The sequence below is a fragment of the Bubalus bubalis genome, chromosome 2 (genome assembly GCF_019923935.1).
Source record: "Bubalus bubalis isolate 160015118507 breed Murrah chromosome 2, NDDB_SH_1, whole genome shotgun sequence".
In the NCBI taxonomy this organism is placed as follows: Eukaryota; Metazoa; Chordata; class Mammalia; order Artiodactyla; family Bovidae; genus Bubalus; species Bubalus bubalis.
The window spans coordinates 107,999,252-108,025,300 of NC_059158.1; the positions used below are offsets into that span (position 1 = coordinate 107,999,252).

The following is a 26,049-nucleotide window of genomic DNA, read 5'->3' on the forward strand; positions in this document are numbered from 1 at the left end:
GAAAAGTAGACTGAGGATATATTTGAAGATATTACCAACAGGAGTTCCTGATGAATTTGATATGAGTTGTACATTTAAAAGAGAGGCAAAGGTGATGACAATGTGTTGAGCTGAGTAATTGGAATTACCAAGTTATTTCTGAGATTTAGGAAAACTAAGTTTGGAGCAAGTTGGGTGCAAATAACATATATATATATATATATATATATATATATATATACACACACATATATTATTTTGAGTGCCTGTCATAAATTCAGGAGGAGATATCAAGAAGCTATTTGAATATACAAGACTGGATTTCAGGGGAAAGTCTTAGCTAGACATAGCAATTGAGCATCATTGGCATATAGATGACCTTTTTTTTCCTTTTAAAAGAAAGTAAAATGGATGTGATCACCAAGGAAGTAACTATAGATTGGCTATTGGTTTTAACAGTGTGACGCTTGTAGGGATCTGACAAGTGCAGTTTTGTGGTGAGGAGAATGTCTGGTTAGAACAGATCTGAGAAAGGAAAGAAATAAATTGTACAAAATGAGCATGGATAATTTTGAAAAGTATTGATATTAGATGAAGCAGGGAAATGGGGAGCTGATGGAAGGGTTGCTTGGGAATTAAGATTAAAAGTAGTATTTTCCCTCCAAGATGCAGAAGCAATGGCAGATTTATATGCCGATGGGCATGATCCAAAGGAGAGAGCAAAAGTAGTGAAGAAAGTGAAAAAGTGCAGACTTGCTAATTAGCTGACAAAAGATGTTCTCTAGAGTAGAAATGGGGTGTGATTGGAAAGTAAAAGCAATGCTTTTGGGCAAAACAGATAGTTAAACTACACTACAGCTATCTTTTCATTTAGAGAACATGGAACATAAAAAGCAGAGCATAGTTTTCAAAAGCACATAAGTTTTAATATTAGAAGAAAATTATCATATTATTCATCACAATTCCAAGTGGTGATTAAAAAGAAATGTACTTACTATCATATAAAAATCTTACTGATTTTATTCCTTTTCTCTTTGACCTGTGTTTCTTTTTCTCATCTTCTCCACCTAGTGCTTTTCCTATTTTTTGTTTTGTTTTGTTTTTCTCTAATTTCTACATTCATGAAATATTTTACTATTCCATAATATCTATATGCAAACTCAACCTTCTCCTTTAACAGTTACAATGCACACACACACACACACACACAATTCATGTGTGGGAGGGTTCTCCAAATGACAATGAACACAAAATTGAAAAAAAAAAATGAATTCAGCACTTCTCAATAAAGGTGATCACTGAATCACATTTATTCTAGTTTAGTGTGCTTGTGTGCTTAGTCATTCAGTCATGTCCAACTCTTTGCGATCCTCTGTCCATGGGATTTTGCAGGGAAGAATACTGAAGTGAGTTTCACAACAAACTGTGGAAATTTTTTTAAAGAGATGGGAATATCAGACCACCTGACCTGTCTCCTGAGAAGTCTGTATGCTGGTCAAGAAGTAGCAGTTAGAACCAGAAGGAGTACATCAAGGCTCTGTATTGTCACCCTGCTTATTTAACTTCTATGTAAAGTACATCATACGAAATGCAGGACTGGATGAAGCACAAGCTGGAATCAAGATTTCTGGGAGAAATATCAATAACCTCAGATACACAGATTACACCACCCTTACAGCAGAAAGTGAAGAACCTCTTGAAAGTGAAAGAGGAGAGTGAAAAAGTTGGTTAAAACTCAACATTAAAAAGACCAAGATCATGGCATCTGGTCCCATCACTTAATGGCAAATAGATGGGGAAACAATAGAAACAGAGACTATTTTTTTGCACTCCAAAATCATGGCAGATGGTTACAGCAGCTGTGAAATTAAAAGACACTTGCTCCTTGGAAGAAAAGCTATGCCAAATATAGATAGCACATTAAAAAGCAGAGGCATTACTTTGCTGATAAGGGTCCAGTTAGTCAAAGCTATGGTTTTTCCAGTAGTCATGTATGGATGTGTGAGTTGGGCCATAAAGAAAGCTGAGCCCCGAAGAATTGATTCTTTTGCACTGTTTTGTTGGAGAAGACACATGAGAGTCTCTTGGACTGCAAGGAGATCAAACCAGTCAATCCTAAAGGAAATAAGTCCTGAATATTCATTGGAAGGACTGATGCTGATGTTGAAATTCTAATACTTTGGCCTGATGAGAAGAACTGACTCATTTGAAAAGACCCTGATACTGGGAAAGATTGAAGGCAGGAGGAGAAGGGGACCACAGAGGATAAGATAGTTGGATGGAATCACCAACTCAATGAGCATGAGATTGAGCAAGCTCCAGGAGTTGGTGATGGACAGCAAATCCTGGAGTGCTATAGTACATGGGCTTGCAAAGAGTCAGACACTTAGCAGGGTCAGTCAGTCACTAAGTCTAATAGTACATTATTTCAGAAGAAATCCTTTTCTGCTTTAACTACAAACCTGGGATATTTTAGCAATATTTTTTTTGTATTTGTCACAGATATGTATATTTTTTAAGTGTGATAAACATAAAAAACATAAAAGCATTTTACCTCTTACAATTTTTTTTAAAGGTAGCCTTAGGAGTATTTGGGCAAATCCCTACCTTCCATGGGGTTTAAACTCTTTTCCAATTGATTATGATATGATATAGTTGGGTAGATAGATTATTTTTCTAGAATTCCCTTTTCTGTGCTGTCAAAGTTTCAACATACTAATGCATGTAATTATATCTCCTTTGGAGAATTTCAAGCATGCTGTTTTTCATTTGTTGTAGTCAGAAGCCATGCGTGTGAAGTGGATCCATATGGAATGCCAGGGGGATGTTCTCACATCTGTCTGCTCAGCAGCAGTTACAAAACACGGACCTGTCGCTGCAGGACTGGCTTCAACTTGGGAAGTGATGGCAGGTCATGCAAAAGTATGTTATTGAAAAATCAAACATTTGCCAGCAGCTAATGCTTCAGAGTAGGATTCTTAGTATTAATTAGGAGCATCAATGTCAGTTAAATGTGAGCTATCACCAGGTCAAATTCACTGTGAAATGTATACTAGACATTTTTCTCAAAATCAATATTTAGGTTTATTTTTTCTTTTGTATGTGCATGGTAATGTGAATGAGAAACCTAATTAGACTGTAGAATCACTAAATTTATGGATCTTTGGGAAACATACTTTAGGGAAGATTTTTAGGAAATCCTTTCCTTAATTACCTAAAAAATGTTTGTGATCTAATGAGCCTCAATCATTGGTTGGCCAGATTTTCCCTTTTCTGAACCAAGATGCTGCTTCTAATAATCGGTGTGTTGTTTAGTCCAACAGAAATCCTCATAAAGTAATGCTTCACCTTAGCAGCATTGGGGGGTGAAATTTATTTTATTATTTCATTTTCCATGTAACCAGAGCTATACTAATTAAATATCAATCTTTTTAATAATTTTGTTGAAAAGCTTTCTAGTAGCTAGACCTTTATTTTATTTCTGATATATGCCAAAAAATTTCATTGTTCTTAATTGTTCATAATCAGATATAGTATTAATGTTCCTCATAGAGATGGTATCCATGTCGAGACTATCAGTCTATTTCCCAAATACCATAATTTTTAAGGTTATAATGTCTTCTTTTTACAGTGTATATTTAATTTTTCTTAACTTTTGTTAATTTTAAATTTTGCACAAGTATAATTAAGGTCTTCATAATCAGATATAATATTAATATCTCTCATAGAAATGGTATCCATGTTGAGACTAACAGTCTTTAAATGTTTCCCCAAAACCATACTTTTTTATATTTATCTCTCTTTCATCATGACCTTTTTTTTCTGTCTGTTCTGTTTCTGTGGTCACTGCCCTGCCATCTCTTTCTTTCTTGCCATTGGCTTGCTAAAGATGGTGAGATGAGACCTCTAAATTTATTATAATTTTAAATCTAAGTGGCTAGAATTCATAGCATAAGTACTTTTAAATTAAGAACCCAAAAGGCTTAACTGTGATAAAATATATGCATTTTTGTACTGTTTAAAATTTCTAACTTTGTAGCAAATGCTAGGAATATTATAGAGACACCAACTCTGATGTTCACGAAGTCCTCTAGATAATTGAGGACACTGTGTCAGAAGCCTCAAGATAGGAGGTGTGTGTGTGTAACCAGCCTTTAAGCCACTCTGGTTACCACTTGGAAAGTGATGGCATGTCATACAAAAATGTAAACATGCACACTTATGCATATATAAATATACATGCATGTGTAGGTGTGCGTATACATGTTTGTTATATGGGAAAACCAAACCAAAAGACCCTCTTCCTTTCCTCTTGATATACACGAAAGAAAAAGATTGATGTGGAAAAATTGTTTCTCCACCACTAGGTGTATGTATATTAGCAGAAGCAGCAAAAGGTGGTTTCATTTCCACATTCCAAACTCAAGCTAGTACATCCTTAGTACTAACTCAACTTTATATGCATACATGCTTGGAGGAAAAATTTAATAGCAGACTTTCATAAGCTTCAGTTGTCTCTAACACAGTGATCAATCAAAGTACTTGCGTGTGTGTTAAGTCGCTTCAGTCAGGTTCAACTCTTTGTGATTCTGGACTGTAGCTCTCCCGGCTCCTCTGTCCATGGGATTTTCCAGGCAAGAATACTGGAGTGGGTTGCCATTTCCTCCTTCAAGGGATCTTTCCAACTCAGGAATCCAACAGCCTCCTTTATGTCTCCTGAATTGGCAGGTACATTCTTTATCACTAGTGCTCCTGGGAAGCCCTCAATCATGGTAAATTAAATTAACATTTAAATTAACAGAAACAACAATATCTATTTTAAGCAGAAAGGATCAAACACAAATAGATAGGTACTTAAAAAATCATTGAGGTGCCTGAAGCAGCAGCTTCTAGACTGACTCAGGGATTTTCCTTTTATAGCCACCACAGGTTAACCTGGCTTAAGCTGAAACATCTACCACCATCAGAAGCTAGGGCATCAGGAGGCCACAAATAGCAATGATAACTTCAAAAACACCATTTTATCTGAGTTCTACTGACTAAGAAGTTTGCAACATAATTATTAGCTTCAGAAATTAAATATACTGGCAAACAAAACAAAGCACAATCAAAAGAAGCCTTTTTCCTTGCCACTTGATATACACAATAGAAGATTAATGTAGAAAAATTCAGTTTCTCCATTAGATGAATACCAGCAGAAGCAGCCAAATATGGTCTCATTTTCACATTCCAAACTCAAGTTAGTATATCTTATACTAAGTCAACTTGGATTTAGGTACTTAAATAAAAATTAGAGCCATGGCTATATTAGTGTCTGTGGAGTGTAATTTTTAGTTTTCAATTGTCTATAACAGAAGAAAACACATTAGAAGAAAGTTAAAGTACCCAGTGATTGAAAAAAAAAAAAAACTGAATAAAACAATGGGAAAACAGTTACCATTTTTGTTTAAAACATGCATGTACATGTATACACGTATTAAACTGATTAGGTCTACTGATTACTAATTAATGCATCAATTAAAAATAAATATATGTTAGCAGAAATAAATGTTAGCAAAAATGAATATTGAGAAACCAGTGTTCTTATGCATCACTAATAGAACTGGAAAATCTATATATAATATACTATAATATATTATATGTTATAAATTGATATCACTATTGGAAAGACATTTGATAATACATACAAAAGACACAAAACTGATAACATCCTTTAGCATCTACTTTTGACTAAAGAAATCCATTGTAAATGCATGTATGATAACAAAACCCCAGAAACCATCTAAATATCCTACAATTGGTAAGGAGCTGACTATATTATATTGCCTCTCTAACAATATACTGCCATTGATACTGCCTCTCTAACATGATACTGCCATTGAAAAGAATGTTTTAAAGATCTTTTAATAACAGAAAAAAGTATTGTTAAATTTTTTTAAGTGCTAAAATGCATACTTAAGATCCCATTTAAAAAATAAAGTATTCATATAATGTTGGTAGGAAATTCAGAGGAACGTTAATTTTCAAATGAATTTACTTTTTAATAGTGTAAAATGATATTGTTTTAAAAAAATAAAAAGTAGGTAAACACTGAGCGGTTGTAAGAGTAATGAGAGAAGAGGGCTGTTAATATTGCTCAACCAGTAATTCCAGTTCTGGAAGTATATACTAAGGGATCATCTAAGAAACTATATAAAATACCAGGTTGAAAAATGCATATCTAAGTGTTATTATAATAGGAAGATAAAACCAACTGAGGAATGATTTGACAAATTATCATATATTAGACTGACCCTACTTAAGAAATGTTAAGACTTAATGGATCAACATAGAATATAATTTTAATGCTAAGATTTAGTAATAAAAACAGAATGCAAAAGTGTCCTCTTCTTACTAGTGTGCATTAGAAAAATAGCTAGACAAATTAAAAATAGTCACACAGAGGCATATAATATATCCATGAAAATGAATAAGAACTATAACAAGCAGAGATGAATATCAAGTATATAATAATAAAATCAACTCATAGCACACATGCAGTTCAAACATGCAAAAGTCAAACAATCTACTGTTGAGAAATACAAACAACTTATGTGCCAAAACTTCTAAAAATTACATGATAAACAATATCCATATTATTGTATATAACCAGAGAAATTGGTTGTCTCTGGGATGGAAAGGAATAGATTTTGGGACATGTGCATGCATTCTAACATCCTGGAGATATTCTTAAGATCTGTGCTAGGTACATGAGATATGTTTTATTTTTATTCTTTAAATATTAAAATTATATATACTATATACTTAATATGGGCTTCCCTGGTGGCTCTGATGGTAAAGAATCCGCCTACAGTGTGGGAGACCTGGGTTCGATCCCTGGGTTGGGAAGATCCCATGGAGGAGGGCATGGCAGCCTACTGCAATATTCTTGCGTGAATAATCCCCATGGACAGAGGAGCCTGGTGGGAGTCCATGGGGTCACAAAGAGTCAGACATGACTGAGCAACTAAGCACAGCACCATATTCATTAACACTAATTTTGAAAGAAAATAAGAGAGACAATATATAAAATGATAATATAGTTTGCATTGAAGGTGTTGGGTTTATGAGTATTTACTTTGTTTTTCTTTTTTCTCCAAATTTTAATAATGTAGTTACTTTAAGTTAATAGGAATCACATTTACGATATATTTATCCAAATATAATAGTCTTATATATCTTCAGTTTTAATGAAACTTTATATGTTTTCCATTCTGTATGAAATTTTCCCTTCAAATTATATAACTAAACTAAGTATAATGTGCCCTAGCAACAGGAGAGCCTTGCATGTAGTTTCATATAAACGTCAAAATAAGTTCATTCATTCTGTAGAAAAAACTTCCTTGATTCTGGCATTTTAACCCAGGACACAGATTTTTGTTTTCTTTAGTTTTTGATAAAGGCTGTGTTGTATGTCAGTTACTGGCAGACAGCATTAACCTCTAAAGTTCTAATTACGATATGGAAGAAGAAGTCATGCTGTAACTGGCATTTGATTTCATTTCTTAAAGAAATAAATCACATGTTCATACAAACTAATATATTCGGTGCAAATTATGTGATAGTGTGTGATTATTTTTGCTTCCCTTGTTAGTCTGCAATGCAAAATTCTGAGTAGGGGGCATGTTTTAAATATTCTGAAGTTTTCAACATTGTCAAACATAATGAATGCCATAGTTAGTATCTACAGATGTGTTAGATAGATTGTAATGAGTTGTAAAATTAAATGTGCTGGATGTTTCCATAAATGTACATTTTATACTTACAAGTTATCAATTATTTATCATGTTTTTGCTACATAGACAGTTACAGACTGAAGAATAATTAACTTAATACAACCTATTCATGGAAGTAATTTCTGTTTGAATTAAAGTAATACAATTAGCTGGCTGGCCTTCTTACATCAAGATACATTTGGCATATTTTAGGGTTTAATTTTTGGTATTGAATTTAAAAAACACTAATTGTGCCAGTTAATTAAACAGTGGCATTATGCATTGTAAAGAAGATTAGGCAGTATCGGTTGTTTATGTTTGTAATCTTTCTTCTGCAGGACCAAAGAATGAGTTGTTCCTCTTTTATGGGAAAGGACGCCCAGGAATTGTTAGAGGAATGGACTTGAATACCAAAATAGCTGATGAATACATGATCCCCATAGAGAATCTGGTAAACCCACGCGCTTTAGATTTTCATGCAGAAACCAGTTATATCTACTTTGCTGACACCACCAGTTTCCTAATTGGCCGGCAGAAAATAGATGGCACAGAACGAGAAACCATCCTGAAAGATGGTAAGTGACAATGCGTAACACAGATTTCAGACTGCCCACAAACAAAGCATTTTAAAGGATAAATCTAATGTCTGTCAAGCTAAATTTAAGAAGAATCCAAGTGACTGTTGATTTAAAACTATTTGTTAATTTCATTTTCTTTAGTACTAATATTTCTAATGCTTTTTTCCACATACCAGCTTATTAAAACTTTCATTGTAAAATAGAATTGCAATTGTCTTCTATGCTTTAAATATTATGGGAATTAAATTGAGCAATGTATCCACCTTCATGGGAAATGTAGATTTACACTTTTATGTTTACAGTGATATACAGTAGAACATAAGATTTAATAGGACATCAGAGACTCTTTTAATACTCGGTTCTTACTAGGATATTGGTCATGTTGCTCAAAGTGCATTAAAAATATCAGTGTCCCTATTATCATCACAATTCTTGCATAGTGTTTTTGATTTTATAAGACATTGCACATTGAGTTCTTTAGAGTTACTCTTGAAATGTCCAATTATCTGCAGATAAATTTTTGTATCTATTTTTATTATAAATACATATGTTATTGCATATATTTAAGTATATATGCATATACTTTATTAAAATCAGTGAGTTTCATAAATTGCTTGGTTTAGAACAACCAATCAATTAACAAAATTATATAACTTTTATATGAGTAGAAAACATCTGTAATAATCAGGCACACTATATCTTTGACAGCTAGTTACCTATAGGCATGTTGCTAATGATTCTGGACTTCAGTTTCCTCACATATACAGTTTGCTTACTTCTCAAATATTTAAAAAACTGCTTGATTTAAGGACATTAATCATATGCTTATTATATGAAGGACACTGTACTAGCTATCAGAGGAGATAAAATAAATGTTAAGAAATTGCTACTGTCTTCAAGAAGTTCATAATCTACCTTTGGAGATAATATAAGCATCTCCAAAATATAAAGACTTTGTAGCATTTAATTTAACAAGTTCAGAGCTGGCCCAAAGAGATGCATGATTAATGGAGAATGTCTTTGTAATAAGAATACACAGGAAGTAAGAGAGATTTTTTTTTTCAAGATTTTTTTAAAATGTATATATATATTTTAATTTGGCTGCATTTGGTCTTAGCTGTGGCACATGGAATCTTTATTGAACATATGAGATCTTTCACTGTGGTGCACACAGGACTCTCTGGTTGTGGCACAGAGGCATGCAGACTTGGTAGCTGCTTCCCGACAACTGGGATCATAGTCCATCATCAAAGATCAAACTTGCATCCCCTGAATTGCAAGGCTCATTCTTAACCACCGGACCATGGTGGAAGCCCCAGAGTTGTCTTTATGTGGGGAGTCTCAGAGAACTTTTTTCTGAAGAAAGTGGTATTTGACCTAGAGCTTAAAGGAAGAATGTCAAAGGGAAGTGGAAGATACTTCAGCATCAGGAATTCCAAGAGAAAACAAAACACCAAAAAACATACCCAAGAAAGAGGATGAGAAGAACATTAAATAGGTCATTACTGTAGGTTTAATTTACAGGTAATGATGACAGAGCAGCTGTGGATCCCAAAAGGTGGTGAAATCAGAAGCCTTAAAGGTGAGGTGAAAGGGCTGGATAGAATCCTGAAGGGGTAAGAGGAAATCATTTTTTAGCCAAGGAATAATGTGAATGAAAAGATGTTTTGGAGACTCAGTTTGATAGTGGAGTAGAGTGAATCAGATAGTGGAAGAAGAGAAAAGTAGAGAAAAAGTAAAGAAAAAGTAGAGAAAAGCAGGGAAATAGACTAAAATTATTTACAGCATGAGTGGTAGTGAATGGTGATGTCTCCTGTCTTGTAGAGGAATTGGGGGCAGCCTGAGAAGATGATTCATTCACTGCATGTTCACTTTAATCCAAACCTTTAATGATAAAATGTATACCTTCTGCAAGTGACAAATGAAGTCCTAAAATGAAGAATATCCTTGTTTTTGTCTTTTTTATAGTTTACTGATTAAGGCAATATAAATTTACCATGACTTAAACACCCAAGGAGTGTCTGATTAGAGTTAAGATTTTTACTCTAAATTGAACGAGGCAGGGGCTGTCTGCCTACTTTTCTCTGAAATGCAATACCAGATACTAGGAACCTGACAATTTTAGAAGGACAATGAACTTACATATTCGAATTACATGCATTTGGATTGCTCTCATTTTGACGTAGACATTTTTAAGAGGGACTGAAATGTAATATAGAGGATTCTTGGTTTCTTTTCAAAAAGTGTCAGTTCCTGTGCTATGAATGAATGTTCCAGCTAACAGTTGTAACTTTGGTAACCATATCTTCTCAGTGACATTGGGGTTTTGTATATTCTACCCCAGCAACAGAGGTCAACTCAAATAGCTATTTGACTGCCAGGCATGTTCTGTACAGTGTGTACACTGTTGCGTTGGCAGCAGGAAGGTTATAAAAGCATTTTGTTGATTGTCATACCTGAATATATGTTCAGCATCTTGATAACCCTAGAGAAGGTATAGCTTAATATCATTTTTGTTAGTTTATATTATTTCTTATCAGTAAGGAGAATAATAATAGACTTTATGCTACAAGATTAGCATGTCAGAACAGAACTTACATTTGGCAAATGAAAACTTGTGATTCTTGGGATCGGAAAAGTTAAGTTCTGTATGTGTTCACTCATTTAACTAGATTGTCTACCAACTAACCTGAAGACTGAGAACTAATGCTTGGTTTGACAAATGATTTTGTAAGCTTAATAGAAATTCTGAACTTAGATATACGCTTCATGATTTTGCTGATTTTACATCAAACATAAACATCTTGGTCATATCCTCTAAAAGCTCAGATTCTTTGTATATAAGAAAAAAAAAACAGCACTTCAAGGAAAATACATATCTTTATTCATTTTTTGGATTTTGTTTTTCTCTTATTTTATTGAAAACTATCTAAATGTGACATATCTTATAGTCTTTCTGTAATATTGTGAATTAAAACAGTACATAGTTCTATAAGTAAGAAAGAAAAACTTACCCATTTGAGATATTTGCAAATATCTCAATAATTATGGAAAATATCTATGAAATGAAGACATATTAGTGATTAAAAAATATAGACTTTCTATAAGGACAAAATATTTACCAGTCTTTATTTTGTTTTACTCTTCATTATTTTTGCCAAATTCTGGTAGCATTTATACTCTTGATCTCTTTTAGTTAATTACTAGATTTATTTATTTGTCTGGTCAATGAATATTCATTTACTGCCTTCTCTAAACCAGGTGCTGTTCTAGGTGATGGGAATGCTGCAGTAAATAGCTTGAAGCTTCATATTTAGTTGACATCCAAGTGGTGAAAAATAGATATTAAATAAACACATAAATAAACAAGATAATAATAAATGTTCTAAAAAAAAAGATATCAACAGGAAGCAAAAATAGATGAAATGGACAGATAATTGAGATTAGTCATTCTTTGGGCTTCCCTTGTGGCTCAGATGGTAAAGAATCCGCCTGCAATACGGGAGACCAGAGTTTGATCCCTGGGTCGGGGAGATCCCCTGGAGAAGGGAATGGTACCCACTACAAGATTCTGGCCTGGAGATCCCCTGGAGAAGGGAATGGATACCGACTCCAGTATTCTGGCCTGGAGAATTCCATGGACTGTATAGTTCGTGGGGTTGCAAAGAGTCAGACAGTTACCAAAAGAGTCAGCCATTACAGTCATTCTGTTAACTGAATTAGGTTTTATGAACCCTCACTTGAACCTCAACCCAACCCAGCCCACTGCCTCAGTGGGGAGGGTTCTTCACCCATTTGGATCTGCACAGTCAAAAATGAAACTGAAGCTGAGATTGAAGCAACACAATCATTATTCAATTGCCAGAGAATGGAAGTTAATCACAAATCAACTTCTTGCCCAAAAGGCTTTTTTTTAATTAATTATTTTTAATTGGAGGATAATTGTTTTACAATATTGTATTGGGTTTTGCTGTACAGCAACATGAATCAGCCTTAGGTATGTGTTTGCCCCTCCCTCCTGTACCTCTCTCCCACCTCCCACCCCATTCCACTCCTCTTAGGTTGTCACAGAGTACCAGGTTTGAGCTCACCCAGGGGACAATTAGGGCAAGATTTTAAGGGTAAGGCTAACGAGGGGGAAGCATATGTACTGGTTTTGTGGGAATAGGTGGGTTCTTCCTGGATCTAGGGTGTTACTCTTTTCTATCCTTAAATGGTCCTCTGGTCTCTCTCGGCTGGAAGTGGCTCACATCATCATGTACAGACAGGGGTCTTATAAATACAAGATGGTAATGAAATGCAGGGTGACATTTGTCTCACTTTTGAAGTTGAACCAGTTTGCAACAGTTTTCTTATAGTGAGACTCTTGTTTCTGTACTGTGAACAACTAGAGGGTATGGTTAGTTGTGATTTTCTGCAAAGTTTCCTGGAGGGAAGGCTTCCCGGGTAGAGCTAGTGGTAAAGAACCTGCCTGACAATGCAGGAGATATAAGAAATATTGGTTTGTTCCCTGGGTTGGGAAGATCCCCTGGGAGATGGCATGGCAACCCACTCCAGTATTCTTGCCTGGAGAATCCCATGGACAGAGGAGCCTGGTGGGCTAAAGTCCATGGGATCACAAAGAGTCAAACATGACTGAAGGGACTTAGCACACATGCATGCACTGGGAGGGTGGGCCTGGGGTATGATTCCAGGGCAATAGCCTTGGTAACAATTCTTATGGATATAATCATTACTTTCTCTAACAGAACAAGACAAATGTTCTTTATAAGATTGAATTAATGTTTATCTTCTTGATGTCTTATCCAAGATCCATTTTTCATGGCAGAATAAATTAGAATTTCCAGCAGAAAGGGAAAAATATGAAAATAGTAACTTAGTATTCAAGTTATAATTGCATATACTCTATTAGTGCAGTACTTGTTTTTAAGCTATATAAGTTAATTCTACTGGGATACATATATCCAAATAGAAGGCATGTTAAACTAATCTTTCACATTGTTTCATATCTTTAAAGTATATTAAAACAAAACCACTCAAAACCTTTTTCCTGAGTTTGAAAGTTATTAATGCCTGCAGCTACAACAGAAAAACTGTAGTTTCAATAGCTCCCATAATTAAACTGTAGCCTTGAGGTCATCAAGTTTGTGTTAATTTGTAATAATAGCCACAGGAACTAATGCAAAGTCTATGCTCTTAGCACTTTGTTATTCTGACCTTACATATTAATACTTCTTAAGGTAGATTCTACTTGATTGAGATCTGGAGTGAGTAGACATCTCCACACCTCAGAGTCTTCCTTTAACTGAAGACAGGATCCATTAAGTTAGAGAACAGTGAATAACTTTGGGCAGCATGTAAGATAGGCTTTCTTTTTTGATAGGAGTAGAAATGTAGCCATGAGGAAGAGGAGACAGTCTTTCTGGCAAAACATCTTCCAGTTGATGTGTTTAAATCTGTTGGCATACAATCAAAATATCAAACGGTGTATTTATGTGATTTTTTGTGATTGCTTGTCCAGCATCTGAAGGGTTAAACTGTATTCTTCACTCAGTCTCATCTCCAGTGTCTCCATACTGCCCTGGAGTATTTTAGAATCCAACAGTTCCTCCAGGTTTGTGTTGAAATATATGATATTGTACCTGAGCCATAAATTATTAATTGATACTCCATCATTGTAACACTTACCTGCTACCATAACTGCCACCACATACACACACACACACACACACACACACACACACACACACACACACTCACATACACACACAACCACCAACTTAAGACACACTTCAGAATTCTAAAAATATTCCCAGGCCTCTATTGTAACCAATACTAGGGTAGCCACTCAAAACAGATTATAGGATGTGATCTGTCTTCAAATGACACCTACCTGAGAGTAAGAATATAATTTTTGTTTCTGGAGATCACCATTTGTTCTTGGATTCCAATGAACTTTACCATTATATAAATCTTTAAGAATTTCAAGTGTCTCATTGAGTGTTATAGTTGATGAAATAAACATGGTGAGATATCATCAATAAATTATGAAAGTTAGAAAGTTCCCTTGAACATAACATAGTCATTATGCCTTGCAAAACACTTTAAAATTAAGAACAAGCCTTTATTATCTGCTATTAGATTGCAGGTGAATATCAGTCTCATTTTTCTGTCGTTAACTCCAACTTTTTCATAAAGAAGAACTCTAAAGACTCTGGGAGATGTAGACTCTGACCAACCATTAAAGGAAATAATGAATACATTTGTCAGCCATGAGACATTTCCTAATTAAAACTGTGAAGTAGAGATTTGCAAGCATTTGCAACTCTTGAGAATCTAATGGATATTGTTGTCCTGCTGAGTAGCTAGGTTATGGCCTGTTTGTACACACTGACTCTTGTTGATTATCAATAAGATGTTTTCCCAGAGTTTGCTGGAGATTTGAGTCCTGAAAACATTGGTTCAATTCATGTTTAGTTTGCATATTTCTCATAGTTATTGATGTTTCTCATGAAGTGTATGAGATATTTGGAAAAAAAAAACTTTAAGCCAATAAATGTCTTTTTTTCCCTGAAAAGTTGGCATTAATGTGAAATCTAGGTTCTAAAATACATTAATTCATAAAAAAAATAGAATTGGCCATGTGGCTAATAGGTTACTATAAACATAAAAAACAGCTTTCCCTTTGTTTCTACCCAACACAGGAATATATACATATGCACAAGCATGGACAAAGAGCTTACCACACACACACACACACACAAGCTAAGTAGACTTAGAAGTTTCTGTGAAGTCCACTGTGAAAAGATCAAACATGAAATACTTCATAATCTCCAAAGTACCAATGAAATATTATTACAAATATGACTGTTGCATTAAAATTATGATCATTACAACTTTTTGCACATGTTAAATAAATGTCAAGTTTCAGCATGAATTGAAAGAAATACATCCAACCTAGTTGCTTAATTATTCTTAGCATTAAATAATCTTTATTACTTTAGAAACCACTTGAGAATCCTCTGTTAACCTAGGACTGGTATTATAATCATTGATTATAATTGTGCTTTTGCTTAGGTTAATATAAATTTCTGATGAAAAATAAAAATTTGATAAATCAGTCTTGGCAGATTTTACTATGAGAGATCTAAAATGGATATGCTAGCTCAAATTGTGGTGACAGCTAATACCACAATACAGGCTGAGCAAGTTCCCTTAAAACTAGTCTTTTTGAGAGGATTTTAAGGGAGTGATAATAGTCATTGTCTATATAACAAATAGGTTAAATAATGTGACTCTAACCTATCTAAAGCATAATTTTATTTTTGCCTTTTATTGACTGTTAAAATGTATTCAGTAGAGTGAATATTCCTATCCTATAGAAAAACTTGGTCAAATCCCAGTCCTTTCTGCAACAGCCAGATCTCTCCACATGTTAAGTCAGATGCACAGCCTCAGTTTGGTAATTAGCATGCTCATTCCACCATATACACATATATGAAAGGGAAAGTGTTAGTCACTCAGTCGTATCTGACTCTCTGCAATCTTACTAACTGTAGCCTACCAGGCTCCTCTGTCCGTGGAATTCTCCAGGCAAGAATACTGGAGTGGGTTGTGATTTCCTTCTCCAGGGGTTTCCAACCCAGGGATGGAATCTGGATCTCTTATATTGCAGGCAGATTCTTTACCATCTGAAAATTCAGTGTATCATCAAATCTTCCCACTCATGTTGTTTTCTGGCCAGAAAAAAGGAAAGAAAGGTAAGTTTGGTTCATTCTTTCTGTGCCTTGCATTTCTTTTTCTTGCAATGCCTCCTAGCTTGCTAGTGAGTTTCCAACGCCCACTCACTTCTCAGCACTGATATGAAGAGGTGAGAGAGTAAGATTGGTTAGGAATGATGGTGAAGTGAGTGAAGTGAAGTCGCTCAGTCGTGTCCGACTCTTTGCAACCCCATGGATGGTAGCCTACCAGGCTCCACCGTGCATGGGATTTTCCAGGCAAGAATACTGGAGTGGGCTGCCATTTCCTTCTCCAGGGGATCTTCCCAACCCAGAGATCGAACCTGGGTCTCCTGCTTTGCAGACAGACGCTTTACCGTCTGAGCCACCAGGGAAGCCCCTAGGAATGATGAGAGAGCAAAGGACTTATGTGATCTAGTTATATTATAAATTGACCTCTCTCTGAACCAGTGATGTCTTTAAAAGTCACTGTTGGGGCATGTATATGTGTATGTGTCTGTGTATATACATGCAAGCTATTTGGAGGTGTTCTGCTGGATCTCTATAATTACATTTCCCTTGGCCAAGGTGCATAAAACTCTATGTGTGTAACTCTGTGTCCCTGAACAACCAGTCCCTGTCCTTCTTCTTATTGTTTGAGTCCCTGTAACCAACCAGATTGCAAACATCCTCAAGGTAATACACTCCCCTGTGAGATCCACATTTGGCCCCCCAGATGATTTGTAAATTCTCTGCCTCAATCTGGGAGTTCAAATAGAACAAATCAACCCCCACTAAGTATTCTGCCACCAGAGTCTACTTTAGCTTTGTCAGATATGAGACTTTCTCAGGTGTGAGTTTTGCACATTTGGAAAAAAATAAGAATTCAAAGGTCTCTTACATACCCAAGGCAAAGCCCCATCTCTAAGAGTTGAAGTAAAAAGCACCCTTTCATTCTCTCTTTCCTACCACCTTGGGGGATTAAAGGATAGGGACTAGAGAATAATAGAACGGCAACATCTCTCTCCAAAGAAATCTCCTTAAACTCTCCCTTTACATCAGGGGTCTCCAACCTCTGGGATCTAATACCTGATGATCTGAGCTGGGGCTGATGTAATAATCAGAAATAAAGTGCACAATAAAAGTTATGTGCTCAGTTCATCCCGAAACCGTCCCCACGTCCCTGATCCATGGAAAAATTGTCTTCCATGAAACTAGTCCCTGGTCCCAATGAGGCTGGGGACTGCTGCATTACACCATTCATCTGATTGAGGTATTTAAGAGTTATGGAAACAATTGTGATCCTTTTGACTTCTAATCAAAGTTTTAACATCCCATTACAAATGTTACAGTGAATTACTATTACTCCTAATTCTGCAGCAGTGATCAACCAAGTTGCAGGATATTCTAATAGTCATTAGGCAGTAGTCCAAATGACACCTGAAAAGGAAATATAAGAAAAATAACAGTAAGACTATTTTGAAAATTCACTTATAGGTGACAACAAATAGTATTTTCACTTGTGTTTATCCTCCTAGCTTTTTTTAAAATCAGGTTTTAATATCACTTTAATTCTTTTAAACTTTAAAACTGATTTTTCAAGGCTTAAATTTGTGTTTACAAATGAATAAATATAAATAACAACATGAAAGTACACACAAATATCTCTCAAGAATCTCAAGATGGTCCCATACCTGGACATGAGGTGAGAAAGCAATCTCTCACCCTCTTGTCCTTTCCTCCAAATTGTAGCAATTCAGATGTTACTTTTGCCTATATTTGTAAGGAAAACCAGATTTGACATACTTTCTAAAATTTTGCATTTCAGTGAACAGTATCATCTGACTTAATTTTCTGTACAAATTCTTCAGAATGACAAAACATATAAAGTTGTATGTAAAAATTAAAATTATTTTCAGTTTCAGATTGGCACTAGCTCTCAAGATGGATGGGAAAATTGCTTATTTACTAATGCATTGCAAATCCTACAACAATTCATGTTAATCAGGTCCCATTGCTTATACTGTTTTAACTCACACCCCAAAGAAAATTATGTTACTTCTGGAGATACCAGTCATGATTTGTGAATCATGAACATCATTTGAACAACTGAGTTATGGGAAATATGCCCTAGCTGAGGGAACGTATGGTACTTGGCCAGGAGTATATACGCCCCATACCTGTTCCATCACAGACTGATTTAAAGGCAACCTTTGCCAGATACATTTAAAAGCCAAAATCTTAGATTAAATGACCCCACAACTTTAAAAGCATTTTGAACAGATTGAGAAGTTTGACAGGTTCTTATAAAAGTTATACATACAATTCTTGTATTGGCATGTTCACTTTCAGAAAAGAAAAAACATGTCCATATAATAATAGTTGTTATCTGGTATCATGTAGACAAAACTCTTTACCCGTTTAATTAACTGGTAATTTGTTAGGTCCAAAAATGGCTGCAAATTTGACTGTAAACACTTATAGTTTTCTTCTGATAAACTGTTGTATTTTAAAAATCAGGTTCATTACAACATAATTTATAAATGGCAAAATTCACCTTTTTTAGGTAAAGAGTTCAATGTATCAGTTGAGTAACCACCACCAGAGTCAAGTTGAAATGGTCCCATCACCCAAGAAAGTTCCCTTAGTTTCTTACAACCACTGAATCTGATTTCTATTCTGACTTATTTTTCTATAGTTTACTTTTTCTGAAATGTCAAAGCTATAATCACAAAATGTATAGCCTTTGAGTTTGGTTCACTTTACTTAGATAATGTTTTTAAGTTATTTATTTATTTATTTTTGTCGTGTTGGTGAGTGTATCAGACATTCACTCTTTTCATGTAGGGTTGTATTTTACTGAATGGATGCACCACAAAACTTTTATTCTTTTCCAAGTTAATTTTCAATTGGCTTGTTTCAAGTCTGGTCAGTTTTGAAGAAAGCTATTATAAGCATTTGTATACAGTACATTATATGGACATGTGTTTTCTGAAAGTGAATTGCATGCTAATACAAGAATTGTATGTATAACTTTATAAGAAACTGTCAAACTCTTCAATCTGTTCAAAATGTTTTTCAAAGTTGCGGGGTCGTTTTGCTTTCTCAACAGCAAGGGAGGAGAGTTCCAGTTGTTCTGCCTTCTCTCCAGCACATGATATTATCTGTCTTTTTTTTTTTTTTTTTTCCATTTGAGTCACTCTGATAGGTGTATGTTGATAACTCATTGTCTAAATCTGAAGGTCTCCATATCAAGGTCATCTTAAGGTCTGATTCTATTTACAGCTTTGCCTCTTTGGTTGACCAGTTTATCTCAATTGGTTGTTTGTCTTCTCTTGCTTTCTGTCTGTCTCATAATTATTCTTTGAATTTCAAATAGTATATGTAGGGAAACCTTAGAGACTTAAATAAGTAAAAATTATCCAGGAGCATGAAGTACATCTCTCTGTCAGTGTTTTAGTGTGAAAGTTTGATCAGTCTATTCAGTCACTGGGCTGCGTTTGGATGTTGTTCTTATTATAGTTACCTTTGGTAAACCAAACCTTTCAGATTCTTTTAGCAATGAGTTGATACTACGTTGTACTTAGTGTGCACCCTAGATTGTGCCTGCTCATTCTTCAGCTTTCAGTACTCCCTGCATAGCTGCTTCATTGAGGGGTCTCTCTCCACACTCTTGCCCTCTTTTTGATGGTAGACTATCATGATCTGTTTTTAAGTGGAAGGCTCATGGTGGGTGGAAGAGGGATCCTCCATTCTCTTGGTCTGGCCTGTGGTCTTAGATTCTGTGGTTCTGAGCTCTGGAGATGGAACTTTCAATGCATCTCCTCCCTTGTCAGTCAGTATCTGCCATAAAACCATAAGAAGTCTTGGGTAGGAGATAATCTTTTGCTCCTTACCACAGAGTGACAAATTTCTGTGTTATTTTTGTTTTGTTTGTTTATTTGTTTAAATCAGTCCAGAATTCTGGGTCCAAGTAGCTTTACTGTACACCCTCTAGAGGCATAAAGCTTTGCTCCAACTTTTCCCTGAGTGTCACCTTACCTTTGTTTTGGATTGTTAGTAGTAATTTCTTACGCTTCTCAAAGTGCTGGGCTAATGTTGCTTTTTTCAAGTAACAAACTCATGGTGGGACCAACGGTATTTCTTACTCTACTCTCTGAGTCACATGGATTTGGCTTCTATTCCTCCCTCGATGACAGTTTCTCTCTGCGGTTCACCTTACTTTTGGTGAAGGGAAGTTTTCCTGCCCTTTTTCTAGGGGCAGATGACTTTTTCTTCCTATTCCACCCTCATAGGCGGAGGACCTTTATCTTGCTTCTAGGAATGAGACAGTCTGCTTCCCCTTCCCCAGTGGTTTAGGGGATTTCCTTTGTATGAGAGGAAAGTCTAGCGAACATGTTAGGTTTTATGTGTGTGCGACACACAGGGTTCTCTCTCAGTTCTCTTACTGTGCCTTCAGTTTTTCTTTTGTGAACTCAGTGACAGGAGTCTATTGTATAAAGCTTTCCCAATAATTCTTAACTCTCACATTAATTCACACTTGGTTTTAAAAATTTTTTACCATTTTAGCTTTTTAAAAATACTATTTTTATGGCAGTTACCTCTTCCTCCTTATATTATGGAAAAGGTACCATTCATGTGCCTTGTTTTTGCTGGAAGAGGACTGCCATTCTGGATTTCTTGTCATGTTTCCTTGGAATCCCAGCTTTTATTTGGACTCAACAAAAATTGTAATTTTGTAGATTATTGGTCTTTCTTTTATTGTTTTGTGTTTCAATATTCTTTTATGGCTTTCAGCATCCAAAGTGGAACCTAATTCTGCAAGTCTATAAGTCCTTAATAAAAATGAGAATTTGAAGAATGAAGTTGAAATATTTTTAAAACTGCTTTTTCTTCACCTTAGCATTAGAATCAATTTTTAAAAGTATCTGAGTTCTACTATGGATACATATGAATCCCTTGTGATGCTTTTTAAACATCCACAGTTTACCCATAAAGGCATTTCACTTGAGGCAAAAAGATATACATGTATTCTACTTTCGATAAACTCATTTTGTATTACATTTTAACTAAAAAATAATTGAAAGTAGTGATGGATGTTTTCACTTTGTGAAAAGGAAAATTGATTAATGCATTATATTGTCAGAAAAAATATGTTACTATTAAAGAGATGGTGAAGGCTGATGTGATTAAGGGTTATCTCAAAATATGATTATTATTTATTGCTAATATTTCTAGTCTTATACCTATATAAAACATTTAATTGCTAAAGATTTCAGATAGTAGTTGAGGTGTTTACTGAAAATGTAGCTGTCATTATGAAAGAGTTTTCATTCAGTTTGAATGCATTTGTCAAATTATAAATGGGGTGAAGGATTAAAAGTAGGATTAAGCAAACAGTTCGCCCTAACTTTGCCCTCTTTATCCACACACACACACACAAAAAAATCACTGAAAAATACTTCTTTAACAGAGTAAATTGATACCAGCACTGCAAAATTGAAGAGTATATCATCATTGATCAGAGTTGATGGGAATTTCTTATCTAGAATTCATACGGGACCACATTGACTAGACTATGAACAATCATAACCTAAAATATTGTAGGTGCAAACTTCAAATATATAGTCAGTATGATCCCTATCAAAATACCAATGCTATTTTCCACAGCACTAGAACATATAATTCTAACTAACTTTTTTTTTTTTAAAGTACCACAAAACCTCTCAGTTAGCAAGGCAATCTTGAGAACGAAGTTCCAACTAAAAATAACTTTACACAGTGAAGAAACTCATCAACAAAATGGAAAAGCATCCTAATGAATGGAAGAAGGTATCTGAAAACAATATATTTGGTAAGGAGTTAATAATCAAAGTTTATAAAGAACTTACAGAACTTAACATGAAAAGTTCTATTAAAAACTGGCAGAGAATCTCAATAGACATATTTCCAAAAGAGACAAATAGCCAACAGACACATGGACATGTGTTCAAGAGCTCTAATCAGTTAGATGCAAATCAAGCTCACTAAAAACCATTGTATACCTGTCAGAATGGCTATCATCAAAAAGATAACAGAGCGACTGTATGAATGTAGAAGAAAGGAACCTTCATACATTGTTAGTTGAAACAGAAATTGGTATAACCACTATGGAAGACAATACGGAGCTTATTTAAAATATTAAAAAATAGAAATACTATAGATCTAGCAATTTTATTTCTGGATATTTACCAAAAATAAGGGCTTCCCTGGTGGCTCAGATGGTATAGAATCTGCCTGCAATGCAGGAAACCTGGGTTTCCCTCAAGAAGGGCATGGCAACCCACTTCACTATTTTTGCCTCGAGAGTCACCATGGACAGAAGAGGCTGGCAAGCTACAGTCTGTGGGATCGCAAAGAGTCAGACATGACTGTGCAACTAAGCACAGCACACAAGAAATAAAAGCACTAATCCAAAAAGACATATGCACCACAATGTTCATTGGAACATTATTTACAGTAGCTGAGACATGGGAGCAAGTGTCCAAAAATAAATGAGTGGATAAAAATTAAGGGATGTACATATGCACATAATGGAATATTACTCATCCATAAAAATTAATGAAATTTAATCATGTGAATAACACTGAGTAACATGGGTTGACAGATAGTACTGTGCACACACAATGGACTATTACTCAGCCATGAAGATAAGTGAAATTTTGCCATTTGAAAGAACATGAATGGATCTTGCATAGGAACCTGGAATGTTAGGTCCATGAATCAAGGCAAATTGGAAGTGGTCAAACAGGAGAAGACAAGACTGAAGATTGACATTCAGGAATCAGTGAACTAAGATTGACTGGAATAGGTGAATTTAACTCAGATGACCATAATATCTACTACTGCCGGCAGGAATCCCTTAGAAGAAATGGAGTAGCCATCATAGTCAACAAAAGAGTCCAAAATGCCATACTTGGATGAAATCTCAAAAATGACAAAGTGATCTCTGTTCGTTTCCAAGGCATACCATTCAATATCATGGTAATCCAAGTCTATCCCCCGACCAGAAACACGAAAGAGCTGAAGTTGAACAGTTCTATGAAAACCTACAATAGCTTCTAGAACTAACACCCAAAAAAGATGTCCTTTTCATTATAGGGAACTGGAAAGCAAAAGTAGGAAGTCAAGAAACACCTGGAGTAACAGGCAAATTTGGCCTTGAAGTACAGAATGAAGCAGGGCAAAGGTTAATAGAGTTCCGCCAAGAGAACACATTGGTCATAGCAAACACCCTCTTCCAACAAAACAAGAGAAGACTCTACACATGGACATCACCAGATGGTCAACATCGAAATCAGATTGATTGTATTCTTTGCAGCCAAAAATGGAGAAGCTCTATATAGTCAGCAAAAATAAGACTGGAAGTTGACTGAGGCTCAGATCATGAACTCCTTATTGCCAAATTCAGATTGAAATTGAAGAAAGTGGCGAAAACCACTAGACCATTCAGGTATGACTTAAATCAAATCCCTTATGATTATACAGTAAAAGTGAGAAATAGATTTAAGGGACTAGATCTGATAGACAGATTGCCTGATGAACTATTGATGGAGGTTCCTGACATTGTACAGGAGACAGGGATCAAGACCATCCCCAAGAAAAGGAAATGCAAAAAACCAAAATGGCTGCCTGAGGAGGCCTTACAAATAGCTGTGAAAAGAAGGGAAGCAAAAAGCAAAGGAGAAAACGAAAGATATACCCATTTGAATGCAGAGTTCCAAAAAAATAGCAAGGAGAGACAAGAAACCTTCCTCAGAGATCAATGCAAAGAAATAAAGAAAAACAATAGAATGGGAAAGACTAGAGATCTCTTCAAGACAATTAGAGACACCAAGGGAACATTTCATGCAAAGATGGGCACAATAAAGGACAGAAATGGTATGGACCTAAAAGAAGCAGAAGATATTAAGAAGAGGTGGCAAGAATACACAGTAGAGCTGTACAAAAAAGATTTTCATGACCCACATAATCACGATAGTGTGATCACTCACCTAGAGCCAGACATCCTGCAATGAGAAGTCAAGTGGGCCTTAGAAAGCATCACTACGAACAAAGCTAGTGGAGGTGATGGAATTCCACTTGAGCTATTTCAAATCCTGAAAGATGATGCTGTGAAAGTGCTGCACTCAATATGCCAGCAAATTTGGAAAACTTAGCAGTGGCCACAGGACTGGAAAAGGTCAGTTTTCATTCCAATCCCAAAGAAAGGCAATGCCAAAGATTGCTCAAACTACCACACAATTGTACTCATCTCACACTCTAATAAAGTCATGCTTAAAATTCTCCAAGCCAGGCTTCAGCAATATGTGGACCATGAACTTCCAGATGTTCAAGCTGGTTTTAGAAAAGGCAGAGGAACCAGAGATCAAATAGCCAACATCTGCTGGATCATCTAAAAAGCAAGAGAGTTCCAGAAAAACATCTATTTCTACTTTGTTGACTATGCCAAACCTTTGACTGTGTGGATCACAATAAACTGTGGAAAATTCTGAAAGAGATGGGAATATCAGATCACCTGTCCTGCCTCTTGAGAAACCTGTACGCAGGTCAGGAAGCAACAGTTTGAACTGGACATGGAACAACAGACTAGTTCCAGAGAGGAAAAGGAGTGTGTCAAGGCTGTATATTGTCACCCTGCTTATTTAACTTATATGCAGCATACATCATGAGAAACGCTGGGCTGGAGGAAGCACAAGCTGGAATCAAGATTGCTGGGGGAAATATCAATAACCTCAGATACGCAGAAGACACCACCCTATGGCAGAAAGTGAAGAAGAACTAGAGCCTTTTGATGAAAGTGAAAGAGGAGAATGAAAAAGTTGGCTTAAAGCTCAACGTTCAGAAAACTAAGACCATGGCATCTGGTCCCATCACTTCATGGCAAATAGATGGGGAAACAGTGAAAACAATGGCTGACTTTATTTTTTGGGGCTCCAAAATCACTGCAGATGGTGACCCATGAAATTAAAAGACGCTTACTCCTTGGAAGGAAAGTTATGACCAACCTAGACAGCATGTTATAAAGCAGAAACATTACTTTGCCAACAAAGGTCCGTCTAGTCAAGGCTATGGTTTTTCCAGTGGTAATGTATGGATGTGAGAGTTGGACTGTAAAGAAAGCTGAGCACCAAAGAATTGATGCTTTTGAGCTGTGGTGTTGGAGAAGACTCTTGAGAGTCCCTTGGAGTGCAATGAGGTCCAACCAGTCCATCCTAAAGGAGATCAGTCCTGGGTGTTCAATGAAAGGACTGATGAAGCTGAAACTCCAATACTTTGGCCCCCTGATGCAAAGAGCTGATTCATTTGAAAAGACCATGATATTGGGAAAGATTGAGGGCAGGAGAAGAAGGGGATGGAAGAGGATGAGATGGTTGGATGGGATCACCAACTCGAAGGACATGGGTTTGGGTAGACTTTGGGAGTTGGTGATGGACAAGGAGGCCTGGCATGCTGAGATTCATGGGGTTGCAAAGATTCAGACAGGACTGAGTGACTGAACTGAACTGAACTGAATGGATGGCAAAGGAATAATGCTAAGTGAGATGTCAAAGAATTACAAATACTATAGAATTTCACTTGTATATACAGTCTAAACAGACAAAAAGCCAAATGCAGAAACATAAAACAAAACAAACAAACAAAAATTTATAGATACACAGAATAAACATGTGATTGCCAGAGGGGATAGATTTATTTGGGAGGAGTAAATGTGTAAAGAGACTTGAGAAGTACAAACTTACATTTATAAAAAAATCCAAATCTTACATCCATACATGACTACTGGAAAAACCATAGCCTTGACTAGACAGACCTTTGTTGGCAAAGTAATGTCTCTGCTTTTGAATATGCTATCTAGGTTGGTCATAACTTTCCTTCAAGGAGTAAGCGTCTTTTAATTCCATGGCTGTAATCACCATCTGCAGTGATTTTGGAGCCCCCCCAAAATAAAGTCTCTCACTGTTTCCATTGTTTCCCCGT

At 35.7% G+C, this 26,049-nt stretch overlaps 1 protein-coding gene across 1 annotated transcript in view; it reads left to right on the forward strand.

Moving 5' to 3' along the window:
- LRP1B (LDL receptor related protein 1B) overlaps nucleotides 1–26,049 on the forward strand; it is a 2,209,913-nt gene that overhangs the window by 1,245,238 nt on the left and 938,626 nt on the right. The window contains exons 10-11 of the mRNA XM_025261770.3: nucleotides 2,758–2,901; nucleotides 8,072–8,308. Of these exons, the coding sequence (XP_025117555.3) occupies nucleotides 2,758–2,901; nucleotides 8,072–8,308 (381 nt within the window). The remainder of the gene's footprint in view (nucleotides 1–2,757; nucleotides 2,902–8,071; nucleotides 8,309–26,049) is intronic.